Raw genomic sequence first — 13,648 nt, 5'->3', positions numbered from 1 at the left:
ATCTTAATTGAGTAGGCAATAGATTGAATTTGTTTTTTTCTTATAGATCCTCAATCCAATATTTCTTGAAAACTAAACCATCATATTCTTCAATTGCTAAAACCAATTTCAAGGTAAAAATGTCATGTCAAATCATGTACCAATAAGGGCATTGCAAATAAGATTTTTCTTGACCTTACCAATCAGTCACATTGCATCCCCTCCAAAGAGTATTATTAGATTTTTATCATTCTCTGAAAGCATCCTCTTCAGAGACCAGCCTGATAAAGTAAAGTATCTGATTCTAATAGATAGCCACAAACAAAGTTATGAATACCACTGCTATTCATTTAACAGACATCACTGGTCTACAGTAGATAAAAAGTCTAATGAATTTACATTAATCAAATAAATATAATGATTACCTAGGACATAATTGGTTTTATAATTGTATATATATTTCAGTAATCTCTTTCTAGAATTGACACAATATGATACATAACTTTACGAATATTCATATATCATGGAAAATCTGACTCAGTCATGCATTATATTAACGATGCATCCGATTAATACAATCCTGATTCAAATGAATTTCTACATCCATGTGACATAATAAAGCATGAGCTGTGATAAATGGTCTGCAGCAAGGCATTCAAAAGAGAAAGAACAAAAATTCTCTGATCCCGTAAGAAAATGAAGGGAAATTCTGCCTTGACTCGTGTCCTGCAGATCGCCTTTTTGTTATGGGACAACTATTCCTGAATTAGGAATCCGTATGAGCTGTTAGTTGCATGGGTGCAAGTTCCCCTGGCTTTAATGAGAGCTACTCTGAGTTATTTAACTGAGCGTAAAACTCACAGCTCACAGATACATAGGTCTTGTGATAGAGCTCCAAATGTCTAATGCTCAGTTTCAGAACCTTAAACGTGTTTTTCTGGGCAGACTTAAGATTTCATAATATTATGCAAAGAAAGAGAATTGCTATGGTGATAAAAAAAAAAAAAGCACTGATTTGCAGTTATCTAATTTAATCTTACTTTTCAAGTTAATATGAGTACATAATTGATATAGCTTGAAATGTTATGTCACTGATTGGAAACAAAGCAAAATTACATTGCATTAATTTAGCATATTAGAGAAAAATGTAAACCAATTTCACAGCTTCTTCAGACAGCATTTTATAATGAGAACCAATTTGATTTGCAAGACAAAACAGAAAATATATGTATATATTGGCCCTTCCTCGATGCACAAAGGTATTCAACAGCACTGTTGGTTTTACAGGAAAATATCATGTAGATCAAATGTAAGGTTTATGATGACTAGTATATAAGTCCCATTTTTACGGGGCCACATGTCAGCCACTCTATTTAAAGCAAAGAGCAACGTAACGTCTGCTTTCAGAGCAGGGAACTACTTATACAAGGCTTACACAAAAGTTCTGTGGAGCTGAAGCAACTGTGCCAGAAGTCCTTCAACCGTATCCACTGCAGGAGGCATGAAGGGGAGGCACAGCGAAGGGAGAACACAGCACAATCATAAAAGAGCCTCTTTGCAATGTGTGTGATGCTGCCCAGCACCCACCACACTTCCCATCGATGCTTGTAGATGCGCTGTTGACAATATAATCCAATTAGTTATCTAGAACACCCTGAAGAGAGAGAAGTTGATCCTTAGAGAGTGCTGCTCATCTATTTAAAGTTATTGTATCTAGTCATATCTATTACTATTATATTATTATTGTAAAGTTATATCTATTAAAGTCTAAAACAGATCAGATGAACGCCTCCTCTTCTGACTATCAAGGGAATTCAGAGAACTAACTGCATTCTGGGTGTCTGGATGCAGGCTGGATGAAACTCACCTGCAAGAATTCACATCTTGTCTGTCTCAAGAAACCTGTGTCAAGGTGCTGCTGGATGGTTGGAAGCACCCTGGCCACACATCTTACTCTGATTCACAGCTCCAAAGCACAGTATATTCCCTAGGAGGTCTTCTGAAGCAAGAGTTTCATCTTTCCTCTGAGAAGCATTGCTTGGTCCAGAGCACACCATTAGTGGGAATAAGTGCAAGTGAAGGGAAAGTGGTGCTTCACATGTGACGTCAGGCAGCTTTCACACTGCACTGAGAGGCAAACCTTCATCCCCACTCATCCAGGGATGTACAGCACGAAGCAGAACCTTCTGTCAGCACATCCCAGAGGAACTTACTTGTGTTATACCTAAGCACCAAATGCCACGATTCTGGGGTCCTACACCTGCTGTTGTAGAAAGAAGATACATTTTGCTGAAGTTTCATAGGCCAATTCCCAGCTACACCGTGAATAAACATAGCGTACTTTTATTTCTACTGTTTTTGTCAGATGCATTTGCCTTATTTTTAATTTCTCTTCTGATCTCTTGCTATTGCTTTGGTAGTATAAAAGGCAGAGAAATCCATGTTGTGTTTGCTCTGACACAGGCTGGATATTGGAGTTATGGCCGCTTTGTGTCCCCATACAGCCCAGTGAAAGGGTAGCCTGCTGATGGTCTTTGGCATTGGAAATAATTTTCCACTAATTATCTTCAAAATATTTACTTTAAAAGTGCTGTGAACAATCAGGCCAGGAAGCTTGTTTACTTGAACATTTCCTCAACGAGAGTGCAAACACCACTGAGTTTTTACACCCTTCTCCCCACTTAAACAAACGCTGAGTAGCCTTGATCAGGATTTTGCTTTGGTTAAAGAAGAACAAGACTTCTGGTGTTTATTTTTTCAATATATGTGTATTGTTAAACAACTGCTATGTTTATCAGTTACTTCCTATGCACGTACTTACTCCAATTCTTCCTTTCTTTCCTATAGGCATGTAACCACCGTTCTAGTTCAGAGATAATCTGCTGTACAACTCCTTCCCTAAAAGCCTTCAATCTTCAACCACCCTTTGTAACCAAAGTATTCTTTATTTTTGATGGTGTCAGCTCTCTGTACTTTGATTTTGATTATGTAAATAATCCTGTATTTAAACATTTTGAAAAGCCAGTGTTCATCTCAAGGAGCAACCCAAACGTTCTGGAAATTAAGGTAAGAAATGCTGAAATAAGTTTTTAAGTTATTCATTTTTCAATGGAACTACTCATACCTGCACTGAAAGTTGTGAAGTGCACATCAGCGCTGTACTGTGGAACAGACCTGTTGATAAATTAGAGGAAGTCCCAAGGAAACAAAGGCAGAGAGGAATGGAGCGCAGTGTTTTTGGTAGTGCTTTCTCCCAAACCTCACATTGTCACAACTTAAAAGATAAAGAGGTGAAACCAAAGGCGTTCCGGGGCAGTTGCTGACATCAGGTGCAGAGGGAGAGGGGCTTTCCCCAAGCTCTGAGCTGTGAGTGAGACAAGTGTAACAGAATCTGACTGCTACAGGCTGTGTCACCAGTCTAGGATTAGACATGGCCAGCAGCCCAGAACTTGAAGTGTGTGGTCTGTGTGTGTCCCAGCTCTTACTGTCATACGGTTTTGTGTTCTTCCTCATGGATGATGTGGAGTCACCTTTAAGAAGTGTCCCAGCAGTTTTGGCTTTCTGAAGCCGAGGGAAATTCTGGTCTGTGCACAGTCACTGAAGATCGGCCACCAATGTAGCCTAAATATTTATGGATCCATGAAAAATGCAAAGTTAATACTGACTGCTAGCTAAAAGAGCTCTGAAAATAACCTAGTGGGCACTCAGGACCATCTCAGGAATTTGGGGCCCTCAGAGGCACAGTCTTCTTTGTACAAGAGTACTGCAGAGAATGTTAAATTAATTTGGTAATCTGATTTCCTGAAATTTAGTACTTTTCTGATTTAGAGTGTCAAAAAGAAACAGGATAAAAATACAGGGAATTCTAACTTACAGTGAATGAGTATGAAAATTTATTGTGTACATTTCATTTCCATAGAATATTTATAATTTATATGGCACAATGAAACTTGTAGAGAAAAGAATCTCCCTCAGTGGTGTCCCTGCTCCATCGCTCTTTGAGCCAAAACTCTTTTTCCCTGTACAGCCATGAAATCTAGGAGCCCTGAGGTTTTTGACTTCAAGATGGTCCAATGAGCCAACTTCTAACTGCAGAAAAGCAGAAGGGCTTACTTCAGGGACTGTCACGCAGGGTCCCAGTCAAACTCTCTGATGTGACGTGACACCAAAGTGTGGTGGGCAGATTCCAAAGAATAATCAATCTAGAGTTTTTTGTTATTTTGTTTTTTCTACTTGGAAATCCTGGTCAACCAATCACTCCTTCCTCACTGCAGAGTAACTGCCTTTTCATAGAGACATACTAAAAAGAGTGCTGGTGTGCAGATTAGCAGAGAGCTGGGAATACATAGCTTCTGTATGGCTCAGTGCCTCTGTGCAGTGACAGCAGCAAGTTCCAGTTGTTTCCAGGTCACACATATCAACCAATTGGGAAGAAAGAAGACTAATTTAAGAAGAAACATTGAATAAATTAGATTGGAAGGAACCTCTGGAGGTCTTCCTAGTCTAACTCCCTTGATCAAAAAGCAGTGCTAAGTTTAAAATTAGGTCAGGTTGCTTATGGCTTTGTCCAGATGAGGTTCAAAATTCTTCAAGGATGGAGATTTTACAGTTTAGAAAAAAAAATAATCCAGTTCCCCTAACCTCACTTTGTGCATCCTGTGCTGAATTCAGCCCCTTTTCTATATCAGCAGCCCTCTGTACTTTCCTCAGTTTGTCATTATTTCTCTTCTACTGTGTGGCCCAACATTCAATACAATTATTCAGGTGTGGCCTTGCAAGTGCAGAGCAAGGATAACAATCACTTCCTTCCATCTCAAGTATATGCTGCTACTAAAGTATGTGATGAGCTGTTCTTTTGTCCAGGTTGTTGATGAATATTTTAAATGCTATTGGTCTCAGCATCAGCCACTGAAAAACACCACTTGTTAGATTTGCAATCTTTAAGTTGATGGTACATTCATTTTCTTTACCCAGTCTATACTCCACTCATCCAGCCTGTATCAAGTGAATTTGTTTTCAATACAAGGAGAGATTGTGTTGCAAACCTTGCCGAAAGCAAGGTAAACATTTTCAAATGCTCTCATTTCATCTGCAGAACCAGTTATTTACTCACAGGGGGCAATCAGGCCACTTATGCAAAATCTGCTCCTGGGAAGTCTGTTCTGGCTATTCCCAACTGCCTTCCTGTCCTTCATCTACCTGGAAAAGCTTCCCGGTTAACTTATTTCATAATCATTCCAGGAACTTAGGTTAAAAATCAGGTGTTTTGTTGTTGTTTTTTTTTTTAACTCTCTTCTTTTGCTCTTGGATCTTTTACTTTCCCTTAAGGAAAACTCCCTGGTGCTATTTATTGACAGGAAGAATCCACTGAGATGAGGGAGGCTGGCTGAGAACTGTTCCACTGACAACTGCCCAAACTAACAATTTTGTAGTACTGATGTCACCCTTAGTCAAGGCACACAAGGCAAATGTCTACCTAAACCTAATGCCCTGATTATTTCTTGGCAACCAACTGAAGAATGACATTGGTGAAAGTTGGTCTCCGCAACAAAGCACGAACAAGCCCCAATTTAGCATCCTCTAAATAGAATTAGTTATAGTGGGATGCTTCTATCAAAACAGTGAGGCAGCTTTCAGAAGTTATATTAAGGAGCCAAAAGATCATTACAAGCCATATTGCCAGCATTTTTCCCTCATCCCATACCCACATACAAAAATACACACATACAAGTTTACATGCCTCATGGTCATATTTTGTGCGGTAATTAAGCAAGCTCAGCATGAAATTAAATGGCAGCTTGCTTCAGTGAACAGGCTGTTCTACCAAACCAAAGTTCTTTTATCTATTTCTTAATTAGTTTCAGAGAGAAGGAGGGATCTTTTATCACAAGTTTTTCAATCAGACTAATCTACTGTGACATATTAACTTCCATCAAATGATTGTGGGTCCTGATTAAAAGGTACTATTTGGTTTTCCCTGATGACCAAAAAACATTTTTTTAAGAAAATGTTATGTGCAAGAAAACATTATGTCTAGTGTCTAAAATACAGTCAGGGCACTATGCACCATAAATGCCAGCCTTCCTTGTGTTCAGTGCCAGCCCTTTTGTCTTCCACACTACCACATCTCTTAAGGACCCACATCATCACTGTCTTCTTCTGCCAAGTATGTGACTCTTTGAAGTCTCTCAGTGCCCGCCATGCCCCGGTCAGAGCGGTCACAGCAGAGCGGCTTGAAGCACTTCACTGCTTCAACACCACAGAGACGTTACTTTAGAAGAGCTCCCATCTCCTGCCAAAATAGGAAGCTCACAGAGTAGGAAAAACTTGCTGTCAGGGAAGAGTGAAGAACAGAATCAGCTAAAGACTCTGCTCATGGCCTCCCGTAAGAGCTGCTGATCTGGACCAGGAAGGACCTGATAGCTTTTCAGAGCACTGACTCCTGCACTCAGTTCACTTTGTGCAATTGGGAACTTCTGACCAAAGTCATGTCAAGAAAGCCGCCTGTCTGTAGATACTGCAAGCAGTAACACACTGCAAAGACAGGGTAACCCCTATATCAGTATCATTCAGCGCCCCACATTTGCCAAGGAGAAAGGTGCCCTAATTCTGCCGGGGACATCGCTTTGGTGCTCTTGAGAATGTTCTTCAACAGCCTCTTGGTGCAGGAATGACTTCTGAAGTACTGCAGCAGACCAAGGTTTTGGGACTGTGTGCCAGGTCAGATCTGAGGGCTGCAGCAGCAATTGCACAGCTTGCCTCTGCCCAAGCCTGGAGCAGTGGTGCAAGCAGGACAGACAGTGGTGAAGAAGGGGCCTTGCTTTACTCCTGTGTCAGTTCTTTTGTTTTGCATCATCTGGCCATAGCCTGAGCTGCACACAACCTGCAGAGGCCTGGCCTGGTCAGGAGTTGTGCTGATGCGCCAAGCCAGTGCCAGGTCTCTGCATGCTTCCATAAGAGGCCTACATGACCAGCACGTATTTATAAATTTTTCACCAGGGAAATAAGCAGTACAAATGTCATGTTTCACATCACATTTGAGATCTTGGATGTTCTCTGCCACACCTGTCTTCACTGTAACTGACTAAGGACCGCACTGGGAAATATCAGTATGATTATTTCCTTTGGCTAAGCATCAGTTTGGGTGGAGGAAATTTCCTAAGGTCTGGTGCAGAAGGAAAACAGAGGCCACTCATCCACATTCTCCATGACAATACATTTGTCCTGAACACAGAAGACCCAAGTTCAGGTCTTTTAAGGTAATAATTTAAAGGATAGATTTGAACTTGAATGGTTCACAATCTGCAGTAAGTTTCCAGACTAATGAGCACTAAAGCACCAGTCAGTGCCTGGCCCACTGAATATTCAACACCAAACAGAATGGCTCCAAGTAGATAGAAAAAAAAAATAGCAAAATGGACTTTTTTTGCCAGCAATTAAAAAAGCACTCACCTGGGGTATGGCTTTGCCAGTCAAAATAGGTCATTAAAGTGGCTATCCTTTATTTTTATTACAATTTCCCCAGGGGTCAGCCTCTTTCTGCAACAGACCTAAAAAAAGCATTTTCCAAGGTAACATTTATTTTGCTCTTCGGAGTGGGATTCTTATTTTCTTTTCAGTAGACGAGGCCTCACAGCAGTGTCAGGCATGACTCTTTCCTCCTGTCTCGTGAAAAAACTCCCAGCCCAGCCCACATCAATAGACTGCAGTACTGTTACTCCCCGTCTACCCTTCTCCCCTTTTACTCCCTCATAATATGCCGGTTCTTTCATCTTATCTTAAGCTGGACTGTAAATGGGTCAGGGCAGCACTGTAGCTTCCTAAATACCAATGTAGTCCTAAGCACAAAAGATCCTGACCTTGGTCTTCGGACACCACTATCACAATACCAGAAGGAATAATATTTCATCCAGGTCTGAGATGTGAAGGCAGCTTTTCTGTGTAGGGAGTGCACTTTTCATGCTGTCATCTTTAACAGAGTTTGTTCTTCTTTGGTCTGAGGAATGTCATTTTAACAGATTTGTGCATTTTTTATTATTAAAATTCAGTCACTCCTTTTTGAGGGCTTCACTCCCTCAGCCATAATCACTTGCAAAACAAAATATTTGAGATGCCTTTAGTTTGTGGATAATATAATGTTCATTTTGTACAAACAACAGGATCACATAATGCTTTCTTTCTTGTGAAAATTATGCAAAAATCTAAACAGGACCAGCAGAAATTATTCCTCAGACATTTGGATTTTAAGAAGTCCTTATGGGCTGTGTGAGTAGTAGTGACAGGAGATTTTATCCTTAAACATTATTATCCCCCCTTCGCTGGCCTGTCTGTCAAACTCCCATTTACATGAATAAATCTGATATGCACATATTGACTGGTCAATGTAAACGTGTATTAGTCTATTTTACAATTGTTGGTTGGTTTTTTTTCATTAAAAACATTTTGTAAGGTAATAAAAGCCCTTCTCCCTAATTTTTATGAGGATGTTATGTAATATTAAATTGATTTTTTCTTCTTTTTTTTTCCCAAGGGAAATTATATTGATTCAGAAGCTGTTAAAGGAGAGGTGCTAAAAGTTGGAAATAAAAGCTGTGAAAACCTTCTCTTGCAGTCAGAAACAATTTTGTGCACAGTTCCGAGCGATCTCCTGAAATCCAACAGTGAGCTAAATATAGAGGTGAGGCAGCTACAATGCACGTGTGATATTAATATCACCTAATTATCAATCCCAGTGACACTGTTGAATTTACAAACTTCAGATATAAGCCCGATCCTCTGTTTTCAGAGATATCTCCATCTCAGTCTCTGTTTGTTTGGGATGGAAATTCAAATAATGTCAACTATTTTAAAAGAAATATTATCGTTATAATTGCCATTACCAGTTTGTATAGAGATTTTTGGAGCCTCGGGCACAAAGTAGAGCCTAAACTAAGGACCACAGAAATAAAATGCTAGTTCTTAATCCAAAGACAAGTGATGCCGTGTGGTAAAGAACAAGAAATTGTAATGGAGTGGGTTTTCTTAGGAGCTCATAAGTCAAAAAAAAAACAAAAAACTGTCTGTATCACAAAAAACTGTGATACAGACAATAGGATTGGATTTCTGAAATAGTTTTTCCTCTTTTATGCATACATAGTCTCATTAGTTTTGCGAGATGCAGACACTGAGACCAAATGTTTGAGTTTCATCTTTGTTCTCGAGTCATTCACAATTCTACCGCAGATTTAAATTGTAGATCCACTGATTCATAGAATAGAACACAAATCTTTCAACATGTCTGTATTTTTAAAAATATAAATATGTAAAATCACAGGGAGGGGGAATTTCATTTTAACAAATTAAATTTGTTGAGCATGGACTCCAATTCACTGAAAACAATGGAAACACTAACATTAGCAGTCATCTAAGTTTGACCAGGATCATAGTCTGTGTAAACTCTTTGGAACAGGGACCATCATTTTGTTCTGTGCTTTAATGGCACTCACCTCAATGAGACTCTGTCCTCTGAAAGATGTTTTTATGTGTTACTACAATCTTAGTAAATAGTAATTATTCATTTTAATGCACTAAATGTTAATTTATTTTAATGCACATTTGCTTTGAAAAGTAAGAAATCAAAATCTTGGGCATATCAGACAAACTGTAGAATGAGGTGCAGCTCCCTTCTGGCACATCTGTTTCTCAGATTTGTAAGTGCCTACTTTCATACAGTATTTGCTCGTATTTTACATTCTGTACCTATTTGTATTTTACATACTCAATCTCATTCAATCTGTTCTACTACGTGACAGTAGGCCATAACCTCTAAGCAGCACATATGTGCGACACGCATTCCATATGTAGAAAAGGGCACAACACAAAGGGGTTAAATAAGGTTTCTGCTTGTTTACTGGCAAGGAGCCTCAGAAATTGAAGTCTGCCCAGCGAACAAGAAAATTTGCTCTTTTGACGGGCAAATCCATCATTACAGTACCCAGAGGAATGAATTCCACAAGAGGAGGAGAAAAGATGGCCAAATGCATTCCAACTGACTGAGCTAGTGCCGTGTGATCTGAAACAGTTTTTCCCCGTTAGCTGCTTGGTGTTTTGCTCAGTTGTTGATTTGGGGGGTTGTTGTTTTGTTTTGTTTTGTTTCTTTAAACTGTCGACGAGCTAGAAGCTGGCAAGGGACAGCCTCACGTGACCTTGGGAACTCAAATGCAGGCATGCTGTCAACAGAAAGACAGTTTGATGTTACAGACTGGCTATGCCAAAAGGACGCATATCAAAGACATTTGGGCTTTTTTTTTCGTAAGCATACATCTCAGCTCATGTATCCATAGGCCTATCCATTCGAGTGAATGTATGAATTTGGTATTTTTAATCTGATAACAACATAACCCTGTTGTGCAGTGTGTGTGTGAGAGAGTGCTGTGTGTGTGGGGTGGCACACACTTAGCTGTGTTCCCACCAGAGCTCCTGAAAGCAAGTAAGGCATCACAAACACAAAGATCTGTTTTCACAGACACCAATAAAATCACTTCTGCACTGCCAGCGTCTTATCTCAGTAGAGCATCGTAAAATTGAGATGTATTTCATATGGGATATATCAGTTTATATTCAGTACTAATAATCTGTTTCTTACTTGTCTTTTGAAATCGTCACACTACTTTTTTTTTATTTGTTTGTTGTTTTTTTTTTTTCCAGTGGAAGCAAGAAGTTTTGTCAACAGTTATTGGGAAAGTGCTGATCCGGCAAGATCAGAATTTCACAGGACTGATTGCTGGAGTTGTTTCAACATCTGTTTTAATTTTTATCTTTTTGGTATTTTTTCTCTGGAGAAGGAAGAAGAAACAGATTAAAGGTCTATCATAGTAAACTCCAATCAATCATTCAGTTGTTATACCTTAGATTTAAAAAAAAACCATTAATTTATGCTCTGATTAAGTGCTGTGCAGTGCCCCTCCGTAACCTGTGAGCTGAAGTTTCACAATCTAGTTCAGTGTTTAGATGCATTTCAACCCTTGGCTGTTGCCTGAGCTGGGTGAAGGGCCGCACTGTGCCTGAAGGGGGAAATTCTGAGTTATTAGGGAAACACAGTAACTTCTTTTTCCCAGTCACCCCTACAAGAGGGGCAAGTAGATGGTGCACCCAGAACCACATGTTCTTCAGCTTCCAGTGTACTTGTAAGTCCCCACACTGAGCCAAGGCTGTGCAAGACAGAGCACTGCAGTGTCCTGTTCACTCAAATCAGGACCTAGGTGAAAGTTTGCCTCCTTTCTGGCCCCTGTGTCTGACTTTCCTTCCAGTGGAAACTGCTGCAATATGCAAGTGGGAAGGAGGAGGGAGCTGCTATAGAACCAGATCTTGTCCTGATGTGTTGTCACAGTGCAGTCATGAAGCTGTCCCAGAGGCTTCAGACCTCCCTTGGATCTTTCAGTATGGCCAAGAATGAGACACTAACGCATTACATCAATTCTTGTCCCAGTCCAATAGCTGAAGTTCAGGCCCTGCCTATATTTGCCTCAGACACAACTGACCTTTTTCCTAGCTGAGAGGAACATCTAAAATTAAACAAATTACTACATTAATGTTATCATTCAGTAAACATGAGGGTGTTACAATATTTCTTTTTCATTCCCTTTCAGATCTGGGAAGTGACCTGGTGCGCTATGATGGCAGAGTGCACACTCCTCACCTGGACAGGCTGGTGAGTGCAAGGAGTGTCAGTCCAACGACAGAAATGGTCTCCAGTGAATCTGTAGATTACAGGTCAACATTCCTAGAAGGTATGTCTGTACTATGAATCTGTACTGATGATACCAGTTTATGCATCTTGCTGTTCCTCTGCCTTCAGATTGCAGCCATTTGGGCTGTTTGACCATGTCTCCATTGTACGGGATTATCACGTGTTCACAGGTTCACTATTTGAACTGAGCTTCTCAGGTGCTTCCCAAAATTAAGGTGAAAAGAATTTTTACTTTTAGTCTACTTCATTTTCAGGAATTTAATAAACTACTATTAGTAGAAGCTCACTGTAAGCATCTTCCACAATTAATTAGGAGCTATTGGATCTAATGATTTTGTATTATCATGATGTTTGCCAGACTATGATGAAATCCAGTCTGAAAGCATGATTTTAAGGATGGCAAGTGGTTTTAATTTCAGCGTGTATCAATGACTTTATAGAGTCATTATAAAGCAGATCTGTCATCTCAAATGGAAAATGAAACTTTTGTAAACTGGCATTCTTTGGTCTGTTCATCGCTCTTCTATAAATGGCAAGTTCTATCACCTAGAAATATTCAGTTTAAAACTTAAGATAAAGGGCTGTGCAGATTGTCACAGTTCAAATGGAGATCCATGTGTGCTAGGATGCCAGCCTCAGAAAACAGTGTTCCCCGGCAGGTCTAGGAGTATAAGGGAAGATTAATCCTGTGCTAAATATGTTTCTGTACTATGTAACACCATTTTAGAGTGGACATTCTTCAGAAGAGAACTCTACTGCTCTTACCAAACCACTTCAGAATGAACTTGTCCTTTAAGAAATGTGGAGTCCATGTCCTCCAATTTCCATTAAACAGATTTAACTATTAGGATCTACTGTATTAAGATATTTGAGATATCATAGATTTTTCTTAGTAGTTGGGCCAGTTTCCAGCTTCCTTTCTGATTTTATATTTGCTGCTGACAGCTGGCACAGGAAGCTTCTTGACTGAAAGATTCCTGAAGGAAAGTCTGTGCCAGTGTTAGAAGGGAAGGTGATACAGGAGACAAGACTGTGCAAAGATCCTTAATAGAACATAAATCTGCAGTGATCCCAGGGCCACTGTGCACTGGCAAAGCACCACAGAGAATGAGGTTTGTTCACCAAATGTTGCCATAAGGGCATTCACTTAATTTACCATAAAAGAATAAAATGACAGGAATATTTTAAGACAAGCACACTTACATGCAGGAGCTATAAAAATTAGTTCACGACCATAGCTAATTTTACCATGGCTATTAAATAGATACTTGCTTTTGGTGACATAACTGGAGCTTGTAAATGGAAGAGGTTTTGGTTTTGCTTCTAGACAGAGCAGTGGTGAGTTTTTCTCATTACCTTGTGTGACAACAATGCTATGTGAAAACCTCCCAGGTCTTACACTTAAATATATAAACCATGTCTGTGCAATAAAATAGCTAATAATTTCTGTTGTTAAATTTATTCCCCTCTTTTCTTTTTGACCTTCTGCTAAATTCTGTTCACAGATTCCACTGGAATCATTCCAAACTGAAATTAGTGTAAATTAAACTTATTTCCTTGATTCCATTACATAGAATGCCAGGAAAAATCCTTTAAACAAAAGGAATTTAACATACTTGGACACAATGTTGACAAAAATAATTTTCTCAAATAAATACTTCTTGCTTGACAGAAACATTTTAATTTCTGCTATTTTGAATCAGCTGGCTCATGTTATTTTCATGAGTAGCACCAACTGTATTATCTTCAGGAGCTACAGGATATGAATCACCTCTCGGCATTTCCCTGGTTGAATATTTACCAACGGATAAATATAGCTAGTCACCAGCAGTTTGGAAACCTGCATGAAAAGTAGAGTTACCTACCAAATTAAAACATGACAGTAGGTTTTGTGTTTTTAATTGTTCACTACTTCCTTCTCCCCCATCTCTATCATTTTTC

General features: G+C 39.4%; 1 protein-coding gene across 5 annotated transcripts in view; it reads left to right on the top strand.

The window, feature by feature from the left end:
* Positions 1 to 13,648, top strand: part of MET (MET proto-oncogene, receptor tyrosine kinase) — an 89,312-nt gene that overhangs the window by 63,982 nt on the left and 11,682 nt on the right. For all 5 annotated transcript variants that reach the window (XR_007377370.1, XM_048946743.1, XM_048946727.1 and 2 more), the window contains exons 11-14: positions 2,827 to 3,045; positions 8,510 to 8,656; positions 10,666 to 10,822; positions 11,607 to 11,747. Coding sequence is in view for 4 of the 5 variants with exons in the window: in XM_048946743.1 (XP_048802700.1) it covers positions 2,827 to 3,045; positions 8,510 to 8,656; positions 10,666 to 10,822; positions 11,607 to 11,747 (664 nt within the window). In the remaining variant the exon portion in view is untranslated. The remainder of the gene's footprint in view (positions 1 to 2,826; positions 3,046 to 8,509; positions 8,657 to 10,665; positions 10,823 to 11,606; positions 11,748 to 13,648) is intronic.

Source organism: Lagopus muta, chromosome 1, assembly GCF_023343835.1.
Source record: "Lagopus muta isolate bLagMut1 chromosome 1, bLagMut1 primary, whole genome shotgun sequence".
Taxonomy (NCBI): Eukaryota; Metazoa; Chordata; class Aves; order Galliformes; family Phasianidae; genus Lagopus; species Lagopus muta.
The sequence above is the reverse complement of the archived record's forward strand: the minus strand, read 5'-3'. Positions and strand labels throughout refer to the sequence as shown.